At 38.1% G+C, this 18,246-nt stretch overlaps 4 protein-coding genes across 4 annotated transcripts; 2 read left to right on the plus strand and 2 right to left on the minus strand.

The window, feature by feature from the left end:
• The first annotated feature begins 284 nt into the window (after nucleotides 1–284).
• LOC140794372 (pentatricopeptide repeat-containing protein At5g66520-like) lies at nucleotides 285–1,904 on the plus strand. The gene has a single exon (XM_073146384.1). The coding sequence runs from the start codon at nucleotides 285–287 to the stop codon at nucleotides 1,902–1,904; it is 1,620 nt and encodes a 539-aa protein (XP_073002485.1).
• A 1,018-nt stretch (nucleotides 1,905–2,922) lies between these two features.
• LOC140793497 (organelle RRM domain-containing protein 2, mitochondrial-like) lies at nucleotides 2,923–5,646 on the plus strand. The gene is made up of 5 exons (XM_073145002.1): nucleotides 2,923–3,137; nucleotides 3,472–3,926; nucleotides 4,044–4,112; nucleotides 4,317–4,423; nucleotides 5,362–5,646. Exons 2-5 carry the CDS (start codon nucleotides 3,665–3,667, stop codon nucleotides 5,449–5,451), a joined length of 528 nt encoding a protein of 175 aa, XP_073001103.1. The 5' UTR covers nucleotides 2,923–3,137; nucleotides 3,472–3,664; the 3' UTR covers nucleotides 5,452–5,646.
• Nucleotides 5,647–5,849: 203 nt separating this feature from the next.
• LOC140793495 (uncharacterized) lies at nucleotides 5,850–9,059 on the minus strand. The gene is made up of 6 exons (XM_073144998.1): nucleotides 8,571–9,059; nucleotides 8,139–8,267; nucleotides 7,913–8,024; nucleotides 7,769–7,830; nucleotides 7,215–7,607; nucleotides 5,850–7,122 (listed from the first exon to the last, which is right to left on the minus strand). The coding sequence occupies exons 1-6, from the start codon at nucleotides 8,580–8,582 to the stop codon at nucleotides 6,355–6,357; spliced, it is 1,476 nt and encodes a 491-aa protein (XP_073001099.1). The 5' UTR covers nucleotides 8,583–9,059; the 3' UTR covers nucleotides 5,850–6,354.
• Nucleotides 9,060–12,410: 3,351 nt separating this feature from the next.
• LOC140793984 (pentatricopeptide repeat-containing protein At3g56030, mitochondrial-like) lies at nucleotides 12,411–15,595 on the minus strand. The gene is made up of 3 exons (XM_073145785.1): nucleotides 13,823–15,595; nucleotides 12,975–13,108; nucleotides 12,411–12,841 (listed from the first exon to the last, which is right to left on the minus strand). The coding sequence occupies exon 1, from the start codon at nucleotides 15,553–15,555 to the stop codon at nucleotides 13,933–13,935; it is 1,623 nt and encodes a 540-aa protein (XP_073001886.1). The 5' UTR covers nucleotides 15,556–15,595; the 3' UTR covers nucleotides 12,411–12,841; nucleotides 12,975–13,108; nucleotides 13,823–13,932.
• Nucleotides 15,596–18,246: the final 2,651 nt, after the last annotated feature.

Here is an 18,246-nt window from a genome sequence, read left to right on the forward strand (position 1 = left end):
AAAATCATCCTGAGTCGAAATTTAAAAATGATAGCTTTAGAAAAGATTATTACAGTCAAAGTTTGCAGAAGGTTGCATTTCTCATAACATTTCATCAGGTACCACATTTGAGTTCATCAAAGCAGTGCTCCATCACAAACTATAATTCCAACTCAAAACTAAAACCCTCTAAGCTCCAAGATCCCAGTTGGCCATTCCATCAAACACCATGGAAGCAACCCCTTCTCCTCCTCATAAACCCTAAACCAATTCCCGGCTCAACTCCGGTTCCACCCTTCTCTCCAATGTCTCCTCCCACCCACTCCCTCCTCCATTCCCTCATCTCCTTCCTCCACTCCTCCTCCTCCTCCCCCTCCCTCTCAGACGTCAAGCGCGCCCACACTCTACTCATCGTCTCCGGCGCCGTTCTCCAGAAGCTCGCATCCCGCCGCCTCGTCGGCCTCTACTGCCGCCGCTCCCCTTCCTCAGACTCGCTCGCCGACGCCGTCCTCCTCATCTCTAATCTCCAATCCCCGGATCCAATAGCCTCAAATTTTATCCTTAAATCCATCACTCGCCGCTCCCTCCCACTTAAAGCCATTGCCTTCTTCTGCCGCCACGCCCACCCTTCCGGCTGCCGCCCGAGCCGCTGCACTTTCCCTCTCCTCATCACCGCCGCCAAACTCTGCGAGTCGATCAATTACGGTGAGCTCTTTCACTGCCTTGCTCTGAAACTTGGATTTTTAAGCCATGCCCCAATTCCCAACTCGCTGATCCACATGTACGCTTCTGCTGACGGTCTGGACATCGCGCGGCAGCTGTTTGATGAAATGCCGAATAGGGATATGGTGTCTTATAATTCCTTGGTTGATGGGTATGTTAAAAGTGGGGACTTCGATAAGGCAGAGGAGCTGTTTTGGAGCATGCCGAAGAGGAGTGTGGTTTCTTGGTCCACAATGTTCAATGGGTATGTTCGGAATCAGATGTTTCAGAAGGGTCTTGGGATTTTCCGTCAAATGCAAGAACTTAGTGTGGAGCCTGATGATTGCTCGGTTGTGACATTGCTATCAGTCTTTGCTCGTTTCAAGTGGCGGTTGCAGGGGAAAATACTGCATGGGTTCCTGGTTAGGAAGTGGTCACGGATACCGATTCATGTGAATTCTGCACTTGTTGATTTGTACTGCAAATGTGGGTTGCTGGATGCTGCTATTATGGTGTTCGAAAGAACTCAGAACAAGGATTTGATTTTCTGGAACTCTTTGATTTATGGTCTTGGGAGTTCTGGTAGGGGCGTGGAAGCTCTAGGCTTTTTTACTAGGATGTTGCATGATGGAGTGAAACCAGATGATATCACATTCATCAGTGTTCTGGTTGCTTGTGGCCACTCCGGGTTGGTCAACGAAGGGCTTAGATACTTTCAGATGATGAGGTCAGAACATGGTATTAAGCCAAGCTTTGCTCATCACTGGTGTCTGGTCGATCTCTTCATCCGCGTGCAATGTCCTGATGAGGCATTAAAGATAATACAGAACATGCCATGGGACAGTCAGTCAGCTGTGTGGGGTGCAGTAATTAGCCTTGCTAAGGTCAAAGGTGATATTAGTGTGGGGGAGTATTTGGGAAAACGCTTGATTGAGTTGGAGCCAGATAATAGCAGAAGGTATTTACCTCTGTTGAATCTTTATGCTGCTGCATCAAAATGGGACAAGTATAAAGAATTGCAGGATGCCATGAAGAAAAGGAGACTAAAGAAGTTACCAGATTGTACATTGATCGATCTAAATGTTGTTGCCCACAAATTTTCAGTTGGTGACAAATCCCGACCTGAAATCAGTGATATGTATGAAGTGTTGGAGGAGATTGCAGAACAACTAAAGCTGCAGCCTCCTGCAGCTCATGAGGATTCTTTGATCAGTGAGATGTAGAGCAGCAAGAAGTTTGAAATTCTGGATGGCACTATCTATTGGCAACTATTTCATTTGGCAAATCTAACAGCACCAGGAATTGATAGAAGAAGCTGATACGTGCTACAGGATTAACTATGTGAACCTCCTAATGGCTCATATGCAGAGGTTTGTTGAAGGACCAGGAGAAGTTCTCAGATTCATTGACATTCCACATGTTTTAATGCGATTGAGATACTTAGTGGCCGTTTGGTGTGATGTTTCTAAAGATGCTGCATCAACATATGTTTTTAGTATTATGTTGAGTGTCTTGGTATAATTCTAAGCTAATTCTCTGGATTTTGACATCCATCTAGTTAGTGTGGATGTCAAAACACAGTTTCTCCATCTGCAATGAGAAGGGAAGGCAGCTGGACCACTTCTATTTGTCAGCAATTTGGTTGGAAATTTGATGACTATTTGCTAGCAGTGTTGGTTTAACACTGTAGCTGTTTCCACATATGCAGTATCTACAAATATATCGAACCAAATGGATCTTACAGTATCTTAGCTATTAATCAAGGATTCAGAAAGTTTCTATGGCATTATAAGAGCTTGAAGAAAGATTTTCTGATGTTTCTCTTGCATTAGCACTATGAGAGTGTGAGGTGAAAGATGAGCATCCATCATGTTGACCGTCTGATAGCATGTCGTAATGAGATCAGGAGCACTGCATGCTGTCCAATCCATAATAAGAGAAGGCTACTGATATGTCATAATCTTGTTGGATTGAGGAGAGGAGGCATCACTTCAGCATTGACCTCTTCTCATAATTCTACTTCAACCTTACAATAAGCAAAGGGAAAAAAGATACTGCTATATCTTTTTGTATTTTGGTAAAAATTAGGGGTACAAGTGCGGGGAGGGCAATTGTCTAATCCGGCATTTGTCCTGTGTCAAGTGTGCTGTAATCCATCTTCATGGGAAAATAAACTGTCCAGCTTCATCTTGACATTTTTTTTTCTTGATTAAGAAAGTTCCTGAAGGCTGAAGTTCAGCTGCCTCAAGTTTGCTAGAGTATGAAAATAAGCTTACATTTTCTCTGCCTTTCCTTGCATCGAGATTCAAGGTCCATTTCTGCAATCTTCTTGATGTAAAAGTTTGAAAGTTTTTCATCGAAGGATTGAGTTATAGTCAGTGGTTTTTACAGGGCAAATCTATATGACTTATCTTGTGTCATGAAGGTATCTTTATCCGATTTAACGAACAATTCAGGTATGCTTAGCAATAACGATTTTAGCTATATAAACTATAGAAGTGACATCAGGTAACTGCTTTAATCATCCATTTGAAGGTAGTCACAAAAATCTAAGGAGTTCCTGTTGCTCTTATGCACCATTATGTGTAATCATCTAGTGGGTATAATTTAACAATTTTACTGATGTTATGGTTCTTTTATAATGGACATCATAGTGGAAATTTTCTACTGTTAGTTTTATTTCCTTTTGTTGAATTTCCAATTGCTAGGGAACTAAATCTGCAGTTCTTTATCTAATTATCTGTAGTAAATTTCAAATTGAAGTCTTACACCTACTCTGTTTGTGATTAGGTTCCCCGCATACCCGATCCGTTTACAGTGAAGCCATCATCCGGCGGGTTGCGGGTTCATATCGGATCCTAACCCGAATATATTTTCATTCATAGCGGAGCGGATACTTCTTTAATCGACTCACAGTTGTCACTGGTTATCCAGAACGGGAATAGCAGCACTTCTCGAACTCACCGAGATCGTCGTCTCGCAAATGGCAGCGACAGCCGCGACTCTCCTCCAAGCTACTTCTCTTCCCCCTTCCTCCTCCTCCACTTCTCCTCGCAAGGGTATCGCCTCCTCCCTCTCCTCCTACTCCTTCACCTCGCGCTGCCCATCTTTCCAAATCCTTCTCTTCTCATCTCTGTGGACTCAATTGGGCTCCAAATCGCGCCGGAGTAAAGGTTTCGTGGTGGCCTGCCTCCCTTCGGCGCCTAAGATCTTTCCCGCTGCTTCCACCAAGCTTTACGTCAGTGGTATTTCCTCTTCGCCCACCTTCTAGTTTTCAGTAATCCAATCGTCGGCTTCTTTTACTTTTAAGTGACCCACAAATTTGTACACAATATGCCATTTTGATAGCGTCTTACTCGCAGGTCTTTCCTTCCGTACCACCGAGGAAAGTCTCCGAAATGCTTTTCAAAGTTTTGGTCGACTTGTAGAAGGTCAGAGTTGCAGATATTGTGGATAACTCTTGTTTTGGGTGATGTTTTTGCTTTGTTAGCTTATCTGAAATGAATTATTGCGTCTTTGGTTATTCGTCTCCGCATACAAGTTCTAGGAATTTTGTGATGAAATGGTAAATGGATCAGTACAATCATTGATAGTTAATTTTGTTTTCTTTCTTACGAATTATATCTGTTGTGCAGTGAATCTTGTGATGGATAGAATAGCGAACCGACCTAGAGGATTTGCATTTCTTAGATATGATACTGAGGAGGAATCCAAGAAAGCCATCGAGGGGATGCATGGAAAGGTAAATTGTACACGTTTTATCTGCAGCCCATCAGTTTGCTTACTGTTAATCCACTATATGTGTTTATCTAGTATCTAGCTGTGTCTACGAGCCTTTTGAAATGATAACTTATTGTTATTTTTGTGTGATAATTAAGAGAATTGTGTTATATGCTTTGCACTTGCATATATATATATATATATATATATATTTGTGTTTGTATAGATGAATACACCAAAGTACCAAATCATTTCTACTTGATTTCTTTTCTTGATTGTCTTTATTTTTGGATACATGTAGTAAGTTCCTCACAAAAGAATGAGGAAAATGAGTACATGGACTAAGTAGTAGAGGTGTATTTACATGAATGGCATGTTACATATGCTTTTTTGTCAAGTGGGGATTTTCAATATTAATAATCATTGTTTCGTCAAATTGGTGATCTTACAGAAATAATGCTGTGTACAGCTTGTGCTAGCTTCTTCTCTTTTCACTGTTTTAGAGCCCTTTTTAAGATGCAAGATCTAATGTCCTTTTAGGAAATTAACAAGTAATTTATTAAAGATCTAAGAAGTATGAACTATGAAGATTAATTAAGTTCTTAGAAGATGCTGGAAACAGCAGGAAAACCATCATATTATTGATAAAATGGGAGAAACAATTCTTGTGGGTTTCCTGCTGTTACTTTTTATTTCTTAGCTTGCCACAACTCACAACTGCTTCTGTGAAGAACTTGCTGAGATATTTCCAGATCCAGCTGAATCTGGGTTTTGCAACTTAATTGCGTCAAATATACTTTTGGAGATCAGATAAATTGTGCTTGAGTCTTTTGTGAGATTAGGTTGTTCTATCATTTTGTACCATAGAGACAGTATCATATTGTTATTCAGTTTCACCAATTATAAGAGGAAAAAAAAAACATATTCATTCATTGATGACGGAATTTTGTTTTCTCCTAGTTTCTGGATGGTAGAGTCATCTTCGTTGAGGTGGCAAAACCGAGGTCAGAGCTCCGTCAAGGTGCCAAGCAAAGACCGAAGCAATTCTAAGAGTTTCATTGTTCTTCTTTCTTTTTATTCTTATGGATGAAAGCATTAAAGAGCTTGCAAGTCCTTGTTGTCATATTAATCTGACAATTTGGTTCCATAGCTGTAATTTCTCTTCTTAATTTCCAATTGATGTATCCTTAGTTACGGTTGATCCACAAAACAACAATAAAATTGATTCATGTTATTATCCTGCCACTCTTCTCTCCTTGTAACGCATTTGTAGCCTTTGTCTTGATAGGTGTATTTCGCAATTCAGAGCAAGACTGTCTATTATAAGTGCAAATGTAGAGTATGAGTCGAAACAAGTCTCAATGAAGAGTATAAATTGCATAACATTTTGTAACAGTGGAGCACTTTGCAGAACAGATATTGGTTAAGAAGTTAGACACATTTAGAAACAAAATGGAACACAAATACTACGAAATAATATTACGATTTTCATCTCAGCCAACAGTTCGGTTTACAGAGGAAACGAATGATTCGCTTTCTAAACAACCTTCACTAGCCAAGAATCATCATTCCAACCATGTCCTTTTCTGCATCTGTTTATACTTCAGCATACACAACCTTATGTTGAAAAAGAGAGACCAACAGGAAGAACACAAAACACCACCATTAGCCATTGGTGAGTTGAAAGAATATGATATGAAGAGAGCACTTCCACACAGGGTTTTATCCGAAAAATGAAAAGAAAGAAAATAACCTTCTACAAAGCAGGAACAGTCAGACCTATTTCTTTCATCAAGTTTGTTTTCCAACTGCCATCTCATAAAACAGGTTAAAGTGCTGCAATTATCAATTAACCACTAAAGAATCATAGTCTCTTGAGGAAAAAAAATCTGGCAAGAAGAAGAGGGCCAAAAAAAAAATCTAGCATCTGTGAAGTGGGTAAGACTGTCTTCATCACAAGGACAGGGTTAGCTTCTCAATCTCTCTGTCTTCTACTATCATCTGCGTCGGATGCATCTCGGTCTCAACCGCACATCTTCTGTATGGGACAAAACCTCTAATGGGCTTGTCAGCGCTCCCTGTGTTATCACTTTGGTCTAACCTAAGAGCAGATGCTGATTCCATTGTCGTAGGATTTTCCACCTCGTGTGATTCAGCAACATCAGAATTCTGATCAAGAATCACTACTCCAGCAACAGAAGCAGTATTAGACCCAGTCCAAGAACCTTCTCTCTGCGTCTCTCTATCATGCACAACTTCTATACAAGATTGCTGCTGCTGCTCAGAATGCATCGTCTGTGGACGGATAAATGGGTAAGGCAAACTACCATAGAAGGCTAACCATGGCAACGGTGTGACAGTGGGCACCGTCATGCTATCTCCAGGAAGCTGCAAACAATAGACAAATGGAAGCATTGCGTTAGCCCACGGGTTCATTGCACTATTAGCCACAGCAGCAGGAAATACTCCATGATTGATATTGTGCACGGGTAGCTCTGCTGGAGCATCCAGATCCATATTTGTGATTCTCTGGTGGTTTCCAATGTCAACACCAGTTGTTGCCTTGATACATTCAGAGGTGTTTTCAACGGTCAATAGAGTTGGTCGCTGCAAACCAGACACCACTACTGTCTTTCCAAACAGCTTAATTGCTGGAGCTTGGGACTCTACCGAAGATTCATTTTCCACAGTGGCATGTTCATCTGTGTCTTGATCAGATACCTGAAAGAATAGTTAAAGGAAAAATCAGCTTGAAGGAGTCCAACAATTTATGCAAATTCACAAGATAAGTGTCAAGCTTACTAATAGACTACCATGACAGGTAGCAGTTCCGTGGACACTCCAGCATTTGCTAAGCCAGACGAGCACCATTTTACTTGTTCAACTGATGAGATTGGGGATTGGCCTCCATTATTCTGTTCAGTTGATCCAGTGGCCGATACAACTGGAGATCCACATGCTGTGCCCAGAATTTCTGATCCAACAGCAGATAAAACTGATGTTGGTGATCTATTCTCTTGTTCACAGATTGAAGAGATCTGCAATGAAGGGCTTTCCAGCTGCTTCAGAGTTGGAACTTGCTTGCTGGAGGTGTTGCCTAGTTTGCGTGGATACGGGTGGACTGGTTTCCTCTTTGGTCGAGGAGGAGGAATCTCAATGTGCATCACAGAGCCCGTGCAATTGTTGCTCGATGACTCTCGAACCACCTGCAGTATTAACAAGAACATGCCCGTCACGAAATACGTCAAATAAATAAGTTGAAAATAACACCTCATATTTGGCATGCTTGTAATTCATGAATAAATTACTTCACTAGCCAACATGTATATTATGCTAGAGAATTATTAAATGAGGGAGAGCAGTATACCTTAGAGAAAAACTTCTGTGCATGGCTTCGAATTTGAACTGCAGTCTTGGTGCCAATGTGCTCTGAGAAATAAGTTCTACTCAGGGGAGGGAATAAAATATATGCATTTCAAAACCTTAAGATGCAATCAAGGTTGTAATTTACCCTCTATGCGGCGCCATGCGCGTCCATACAATTGCAGAGCTTCCAGAAACTTCTTATGCTCCTCCTCCGTCCACCTCTCCCGCTGCTTTGTCATTGTGTAGGGCTTCCTTACCTAATCATGGTAGACTATAAGTATAAAAAGCTAAAGAAAAAAAAAAAAGCCTTGATAAAAGATTTAATCAACATGTAAGTAAAGAAAAGAAATTGATAGAAAAAATAAAGATACCTTGGGGCTGATCTCATCCCCATAGGAACCCGAATCCTTCAATTGAAGGCTCATCATGGATGAGTTTTTGAAATCCACACCCTTCAGATTGGGCTGGTTAACTAATTTCAGACTGGTTGGATTTTTCTCCTGAAAATAGAATACTCAATCAATATCTTCTTGTTCAGAGAATTCATGAAGACCAACAGAGTTAATACAAATTGGTACTGAAGAACACATGTAGCTTATAATCACACGAAAGAAAACAAAAACATCACAGGTCAACTTAGAAAATTATCAGCATGAATTCTCTTGAGAATGATCCAAAACAAAGTAGATCCCTTTTATTGCTCTACCATTTTATACAATGCAAAGGCTCATCTTAGCGCATTACCAAAAGCATCCATCAAGCAAAGGTAAAAGTAGAGGAAATGAACGCAAAAACTTAAGTACCTCGACATCCATTGCGGCTGGTTCGGTTTAAGGATCTTTTAGCCCACAATCTAAATCACAAGGCAGTTCTTTCCAATTCCTATCCTCCAGAGCAAAAAAGAACCAACCAAGCTCCCAAACCTCCTTCTACTATCTGCTCCTCGATCAACTGAAGCTGAAACAGTACTCACGAACAGAACGACCTGCAACGCCTCCAATATCCACATACAGATGACACCCTACCCTCTCAAATGTCTTCTTCTCTCAAAATTAAATAACTGAAGTAGTGGAAGCAAAACCGAACTCTCCGATCACGAATTAGCCATCAGAAACCAAGGTTGAGACGGGAGAAGGAGACCAAATATTGGATCTTTCTTTCCCAAATCGAACAAAGACACAAGGTTTTCTTCTTTTTTGTTAAAAAAAAATCTCTCTCGGTGCCCAAATTATCTATTGCTTCGATCTTTTACTTGAGACTTTAGAGAGAGAGAGAAGATAGGAGAAGAGAGCAAGAGAGGAAGCGTATCAAGAAGAGGAAGATATAATTGGAGGAAAGAGGGAAAGTAAGGGGGAGAAGCGAGGTGCCACGTCGGCATTGCTTTTTTTATCATTTTTTATTATCCGTTTTCGTTGGAAAATTCTAGAAGCGGATCACTTCTTGTGGCTGGCGTTCCTTGAGGTCACACGTGGCAGCTCCTATTGCCTTCCCCCAACCCGGCCCTTTAATGCAGCCTCTAGTTTACCGTACGAAAGATAAACCTCACACTTGGTCGGATAACTATTTCTTATCCGCATTCCTCGCTAAATAGAAATAGTTTCTAAATTTCTACAATTTCCAGACGGTCTATAATTAGCGGATGGCTCTCAACTCTTCGGTAAAATTAGCAAAGAAAACCTCGGATTAAGTTAAAAATATATTGGGCCCCTTTAAAGTTTCCTAATAAGAATCCACCTGAGATATAACTGCTCTTTTTGAGTAAATATAATGGAAAGATATTCTTTGAATACGTAACTTTCAGGGTTGAAAATGCAAATTTTCATATCCAAATTTTTCTGAAAGTAATATCGGGGAGAAATAAGTACAGCCACTCAAACTGGGGAAGACCGGAGGATCACAAGATTCCTTAAATATCGCATAATTATACTGTAGATATTTAACCTAACAATAGCTAACATAATATAAAAATATTACATAAAATAACTTAAATATCTCTTATTTGACTCTGAATTTAATTCTCTTTTATTTTTTATATCAATGTAAAAAAACTTACCCAAATGTATAAAATAATTTTGTGTTTATACTTAATTTAAGTTGAGACACCGGCCTCTAGTTAAGCTAATTATGGTGAAAAAATGGCAATTTTTTTTATTTTTAGTTTGCAAAAATGTTTCTTAAAAATATACGAATCCATTGTCAATATAGTAGCTTTTTGTTTAAAAATAATAATATTAGAATATTTTTGAGATATTAAAAAATATATATATAAGGGTGCAAGGATAATAAAGAGAAAACATAATATATTTTCATAAAAATTATTATTATTATTATTATTTAGGCAATGGAGTCCTCTCTCGACCACAAGAATAACAATCTCACGTCACAGATGACGCCCAATTCCCTACACCTGGCCACTTTGCACCTCTTAATTGGCTATCGAACTAATTAAGGGATTTATTAGCTAAAATATGTAAAATGGGATAAAAAACCGGATAGTAGTACGGAGTACGGTAAAAAGGACGTTCACACATTCGCAGGAGTTGGGATTTGTTAGATTCTAAAGGTACGGTAAACGGTTTAGCGCCCAGTTTTAGATTGTGCCGTACTTATTCCTAAGCCGATCCGAGTTATCCGACCGGAATTTAGGATTAAATCAAGTTATAAGAATTTATTATTTATCCTCGGAGCTCCCGTAAATAAATTCTTCTTGGGTTTATAAAGTTTTTCTCTTTGAGGGTCTGATTGCATAACTTAACCTATCGCCCATGATGATTGAGATTATGTGATTGTAAGGTTCCAATGTGCATAATTACCTATGAAATTATGTCTTTATATAATTTTTGTATTTTAATTGACAGATAAATCTCATAAAATAAGGAGGAGCCGCAACCTGCTTAGGTTTTATATAAAAAATGGTACTATTTTTCATTTTAGCCCTTTTTCTCTTATATGTTAACTAAAATTTTAGTGGCCCTCTGGGCTCCCTTTGATATGTTAACTAAAACTTTTAAAAATTTTACTAAAACATACTAATAGATATTTGTTATTCGACCTTCAAATTTCAATTTTCATATCTCAAATACTCTGATTCATTAATAGCAATATATTGTATAGATAAGTTAAATTAACTATAAATAACAATCTTAATACCTGTGAGATTTTTTTTTGAAGATTAAGATACGAATGGGAAAAAGGACCAATCTTTAAGGCTAATCAAGAGTCTTTTTTTTTAATATGGTTCAGTGAACTGCCATTAAGTTAAATTAATTATGATTACTTTTTTAAGATATAAAAAATAAATAAAAATACAGAAATTAGTAGGATGTATTTGATAAAATTTTCTAGTCTTCATATCCAGCAACGAGTAGCATTAGGACCTTTTACCAAGTCTTAGTATCTAATCTTTCATGTGATCCAAGTGGAAGTTAGCAATACAAATATACAATGAACTAGTCTCTAAGTCCAAGTGGGAGCCAAGGCTAGATCACCACCATGCAAAATTAATTAATCCTCATATTGTTACACAATTATTCTCTCTCTCTTATTCGAAGTTTGCCATGCATTATTGGTAAGATTCATGGCATGCTATCTCATGTCTTTATCCCAAAATTGCTCCCTTCTCCCACCTCTCTACTTCTACGATAACGCCAAATAGATGACAAGTTGGAACAAAGGAATTTAAAATCTCACTTACTATAGTAGTTACAAACTTAGGTGAATACATAAATATATAATTTTAATTAATGTTATATGTAGGTAAACACATGGCTAATCAAAAGTAGTGTAGATAAAATAGTGTTGCACTTATTCTTTTAAGACATTAAATGAATATATATATATATTATATGTTAATAAGTGTACATGATAATAAATTAAAATTATCTATTGTTATTTGCTTAGCATTGGGAGTGTGGCTTGTTGTCTATCGAGCAGTGGTTTCTACCACTCAAATATATGCCCTTAGTGGGTACGACCAATTTGGCATCTCTTAGCGACTCAGAGAGTACACGTCGACGCATTTCGTCGAGCACCTTCGTCCGAAAAGATCTGGTGGACCACCACAGAGGCTTCAAGGTTCAAGCTTGTGGATGGAAAGAAGCGAGATTCTGAATGATATCTAGATACCACGCGTCGTTACTTCTTTGGAAGAGGACCACTTTGGCTTACAAACAATCTGTGGCTTAGGAGAATGCACTTTGAATTTAGAAGAATCTAAGAGCCCATTTCACACAAAGATAGAGCTGCCCCAGTTTGCAGTTTTTATATATTCTTCTTATTTTCTCTTTGTCTAATACAAATCCAATATATATTCAAGTTCAACAATGGAGATATGTAGAGCTTGAAACAAAAAAAGAAAAGGAAAAAAAAAGAAACATTTTAAGACGGCAGAGATGATTGAAAAGAGTCTGTAATTAGTGCTGCATAAAAAGCCTATCGATTTCCTGAGGTTCGGATCCAAAGAAAGGAAGAAGGGCTTAGACCTCTCCTAGTGTTGAGCAGAATTTAGACTACTAGTCAAGCGAAACATTTAACGTGAGAACTGATAATGTATTATCTGCAAACTGGGATTCATTGATGAGTAGTCACCTCTCTGATTAGGATGTCTCATCCTAATTGCATAAACAGGTAGCAAGATGATCTAGTTGGCAACCAAAACCAAGATAAACACCAATAATGTAGGCAAGATTCGGTACAACATAACTCACAAGGAAAAATATATGTATATATGTATTTCCCTTAATAAGTGTCCATGGCCCACTATAGTGCCCAGGCAAGTCTGAGCAACATGTAAACAGTAAATGTGCTTTGTATAAGCTGTTACACATATTCACCTATATGCAAGCAAAGAATAGCTGTCCCAGACAAATCAATATATCCGTGGCCCCTCGACAATGTCATACATTAAGACGACTCAGCTGTGAGAAAATGCTAATACCTTTCCTCCAAGACTTCACATGAAACATTAACTATAGGGCCCATAGGACACACGAAATAGCAACTTCAGATCATGTTGAGATCCATCAACCCATGACTTTCTTTATTGGACCTTCACCTTCAATGCCATGAGCATCACCTGGAATACATTTACATATGCAGAACAGATACAATTCAGAGAATATCACAAGAGGGAAAGAAGAACACTTTGGTTTATTTAGATTGTAAGTTATATTAAACTAGACAATTAGGTCAATGAAGTGAAATTTTACTTCAAATTAGACTTCTAATCTCTTGAAATCTCCAGAAAGTCGTACTGTCTGTCCTGCATGAATCTCCAGAAACTTCATCTCTAGTCTCTTGAAGTGTATCAAAACATATTGTCTGTCCCCTTTTAATCTACAATCTGCAGGAATAGAACAAAGAGTATCACATTTCAGCACCATCTCTGCCAAAACTATCCACCACTGTAAAATTAATCCATTATATCTGAAATGACAGTAAAACACTTGAAGAACTAAGGCATTTCAAATTTTCAATCCTCCAGCTGTAGCACCTCAGCTACCATCAGCTATCGTCAAGCTGCATGTTGGCCTTTAAAAACTCTCTTTTAACACTTTCTACAATCCTTAGGTAACTACTAGATGGAGGCCATGGATTTAGAGGCTTTAGCAATATATGACATTAAAATGCAAGTAAGAGTTTAATTGCTATTTACTTGAGAATGTTAAACGATATGCCATTAATTCCTAGAAAGCAAGTATGAGTAAAATGAATACTGAAAAACCAGGTTGAAACAACGTAGATGATTTTAGGCCAAGCTGTCAACTATCATCTACTGAAATCTGGCAACTGGGAAGTCTCTAAAACTTAAACCAATTCATTGTATAAGATAATAACACAGTCTTATAGAAAGTCAACAAACCTAGGTTAAATCACAGTCTTACCAACTAAGTTGTATTACTACCTCATTCACATGGAGTAACAGATACAAATACTGAGTAATTAGTACTTTGGAAAGGGTTAATAATCTTCCATATTCAAAGGACTAAACGAGACTTTAAGCTAGAAACTGTAACATTATTAAGTATGTTCGGAGATAATATAGACAATGACATACCTCCTATTTAGTGCTTTTGTGTGGGTTTCCCTACAGCCCAAGATACAGGCTGACCACTCCATGTCATTTGCATCGTTCACAATCACTGAAAAATCAGAATGAAGAAAACATCACGTGGCATCTGGCAGATTAAATTTTGAGAACATAGATTTCAACTCTGAAGCCAGATCTCTTCTGGTCATTTTGTGTAAATCCTTCATTACTCTCATGTAAACAGGAAAGTTAGGTTTGAGGTTCTTCTCCATCATCTCATGAAGAACCCTACCTGCCTCTACCACCCTTCCTGATCCATGAAGGAGACTTGTAAATAAACTATAATTCATATTAACAGAGCATGGATCCTTAATGCTCATATCAACCACATATTCATAAGAAACTTCCACTCTCCCGGAGAAAAAGTATCCCTTTATAAACGCAGCATGCATAGCTATCCTTGGCTTAAGCCCTTCTGACATCATCTTATTGAGAAATTCAGTTGCCATATCCATCTTGTTGGCCTTACAAGCATGAAATGCAAGCAACTCATAAGTCGCCGAATCTGGAAGGTAACCCCAATTTTCCATTGTCTCCAGCAACTCACAAGCTTCAACAACTCTCATATTTTTCAAAAGGCAACCGAGGAGATAATTATAAGACTTCACATTTGGATCACAACCACATTTTCTCATTTCATCAAACAGATCTCGTGCACCTTGAAAATCACCACTCCTACACTTTGCCGCAATAAGCACGTTATAATAAGAAGTCTTTCTGGCTGTCTCATCCATTACAAAAATTGCAAGATCAAAGGCACTCATAGAACATAGCAACTTAATCAGCGAGAAGATTCCGGATCCTCTGCAAGAACCAAAGGTTCTATTCAGGGTTTCAGCGACTCTTTGGACCAAATCTCTAAGGTTATCTGAACTGGAAACTGTCAAAAATGCAAATGTGCTTTCAGTTAGGCAATGCCCCTTAGACGAGAGCTTGTCTAATACACGGGACATTGTTTCAAAATCCTCTAACCTGCCAAGGTTATCCACCATCTGATTGTAAATTCTAGCACTGGGAATAGAATCAGGATTATAACTCAAAACCCAATTGAAGAAACGCAATGCTGAAATGCGGTGCTCATTCAAGACACAAAGAACTTCCATAATCAGAGAGTTCGAGAGCCTCAAATTCATCTGATTCAACTTTGCTTCCATACCTCTACCATCTTCTCGAATCAACCTTACAATTTCAATCAGATCATCTGGATTAATACTAAGATGTCGAGGCAGAAGAGCTCTTGCTCTTCTCTGGGACCTTCCACAAGCACTTTGCGAGCAGAAACTTCTGTACGATGTGCAACAAGATCTGGAAACCAAAGAAAAGCAAAACGAAGGGGAAGTTCGAGGCCTAACGCTGCGACGCACACAGACAAATAGTTTTCTCGAGATTAGGTCTACTCTCCTAATATCAAATATAAATCCAACAGGTGTTCTTGAAGGAGGATGGCGAAGATTAGTGTTGAAACTCAACGAAGAAAGTGAAGAGGGACCGGAAGAGAAACAAAAGTTAGGGTTTTGAGCAAAGACAAGGATTTTAGCAAGAAAATTAGAGCTAGGGTCAATGTTAACAGCGGAGGAAGGAGGAGGAGCAGGGTTTAGGATTTCTGGGGAGGAAGACGCGGAAAGAATTCTCGATATAGGATTAGGGAGATATTTTAGAATTCTAAGAGAGGAGATAAATCTTGTTATCTTGAACTCCATGATGGAGACGAATGTTGGATTGCTGGAATAGAGTTTGAAGAGGAATGGGCGCGACTCGAGGAGAGGATGAACCGAAGAAGGCTTTTGATATAGTTCTAGTTTTATTCCGTTGGAAAATTATTGAAATAATAATTAAAAATAATTATACTTAAGCCCCTTAACTAATGCCATTTATTTCTCATAGCATAATTATTTCCTCAACTAAGTAAAATCATTCCAAATGTACACTTTTTTTTAATATTATTTTTATGTTTAATTATTTTTTGTTGAGACAATATTAAGTGGTTGTAAGTATGATTAATTTAGCAAGGGTGGAGCTAGACTTTTATTGAAGAGGGGCCAAATATACTTATATTATGTAATTATCTAAAATAGGAGGAGTTTGTGTAAAAATACAAAATTATAAGTAAAATAATTTAATTTATTCAATGTTATTTTTCTAAGTGGAGACTTTTGCTAAAAAAAATCCGAGATATGTTTTGGGTTGCATCTTCTCTCCACTTTGTGTTTTTATTACAAACTCTCCATATTTCACTATGTCTTGATTGATTTGATCTTGCATTATCTTTTAAAAATTTCCGACAACTTTATTTTTTTATTTAATAAACTATAAAGAAATGATAAGATATATTCCTACAAAATATAGAGTATTTTGAAAAGAAACTCTTCCTAGTTAGGTGAGACTAGATGTGAGAAAAGTGGTGCAGCTCTTTATTCTCGTTCCTATCTTCCTCCTTATCATTTAAAAATAATTTTAGTTTTTTTTTTCTAAACAGTGACTACAAATGTAATTTTTGAAGTTTTTGTTCCAAATACGATAATTTTTATTCACTATTCTACTCATTTATTTTTTTATAGAATTCCTATCAATATTATTTTATTTGCACCGAAAAATTTATTTAATCCTCTACAATTGTATCTTAGAATATTTTTAAATTTGACTAGTTTACATGTCTAAATTTAAAATTTGTCAATTTAAAATTTAAAATTATCTTTTGTTTATTTTTTGTTGTTGTATCTTTCTTATATGAACTCCGATTGACATTATTTATATGCGTTGGAAAATTTATTTAGTTCTCTATAATTTTATCTTTAACGAGTATATTCAAATTTGATTATTTTGAAAGCTTAAAGTTTGTTTAAACATTATAATTTTTTTTTAAAAATTATGTCGGTCAACCATACGTTGACAAACCAAGAAGACTATTTACTTACTATTTACTTCCGTTGGTTTATTGTAGTTCGATGTAATTATATATATATTTAAAAGTTATAATATTTAAATACATTTTAAATTTTCGAAATGATCAGATTTGAAGATATTTATTAGAGATAAACTTTTAGATAATTAAATAAAATTTTAACATATATGAAATAATACAGATTAAAATTTATACGAGAAGGATATGAATAAATAAACTTTTTTCGGTAATAAGTTTAATGGGCGATCAATATCAGTAAATTAAATTTAGAACAGGAATAGTTTGGTAAAATAAAAGAACTCAATAAATGTAGCCCTTTTGCCCACTCGAAAGTCATCATAGTCGTCGCCGTGCTGTACGCGTCAATGGGTCAACAACCCATTCGCCTGTCATCCATGATCCTCTCGTACTATTTTGTTTTGACTTTTGTGGTAAATAGACCACTAGTTTTAACTCCAAAGACTTTTGCATCCATAAATTTTGTCATCATTAATTGTTAGTTGCATGACTCCACTAAGCTCCGGCCTACAGATTTCATGAGAATAATAGGACTATATAGGTAGCGATGAGGCAGGGAAGAAGAGCTCTAATAAGAGAAAAGAAGATGGAAAGGATGGATGAGCAAAACACTCGTCTGATCCACATTAGCCACCTCCATCCTCTGTATCTCACTCATATACAGCCGCAAGGGGAACAACAACTCGCACATCTATGCCATGCCTGCCGTCTACCATGCACCGGCCAAGCCTACCAATGCTCTCAATGCCGCTACTTCCTCCACCCTTCCTGCGCTCGCCTCCCGCAAACACTTCGCCACTCTGCACACCCTGACCATCCTCTCAACCTCCACCTGACCCCGGTCTACGTCACCGGTGCGTTTGCCTGCAACGCCTGCAAGCAAGCTTGCAGTGGCTTCTCTTTCCACTGCTCCCTTTGCCAATTCGACCTCCACCTTCCTTGCGCCGCCCTGCCGGAGACCCTGGACCATCCCTCTCACCCCCACCTTATGATCCTTCGGAACAATTAGATGGATTACATTTGTGATCTATGTAGAGGTGAGTGTGAGGTGTCCCGGTGGATTTATATCTGCACGACTTGTGACTACGGTGGCCATGTTGGTTGCTTTGCTTCAAGAACGAGGATGCCCAAGGAGTTGTACGAGTTACACGAGAGAGCTGATCAGGAAAGGAACCAACAGGAGGCTATGTCCTCGCTTCATTTGCAGCAGCAGGCAAGAATGGCGGCTAGAAATATTAGCAGGATGGGATCAATAAATGCTGTAATGCTTACTTCAGAGCCTAATCAGTACGTCTGGAGGTATTAGTGATAGCTGGAAGAAGGCAAACTGCAAATCTCCAGAATGAGTTAATTACCCCCTCTGCACTGGTGGCTCTGACCTCTGAGTTCGGATCGTCCCGAAATGCACGAATAAGGCGTAGTATTGAGTCTATGATTATCGTACTGTCTTGTTGTATGTTGTAGTAGACTT

Source organism: Typha latifolia, chromosome 8 (genome assembly GCF_019914945.1).
Source record: "Typha latifolia isolate L0001 chromosome 8, TyphaL0001v2, whole genome shotgun sequence".
NCBI lineage: Eukaryota > Viridiplantae > Streptophyta > Magnoliopsida > Poales > Typhaceae > Typha > Typha latifolia.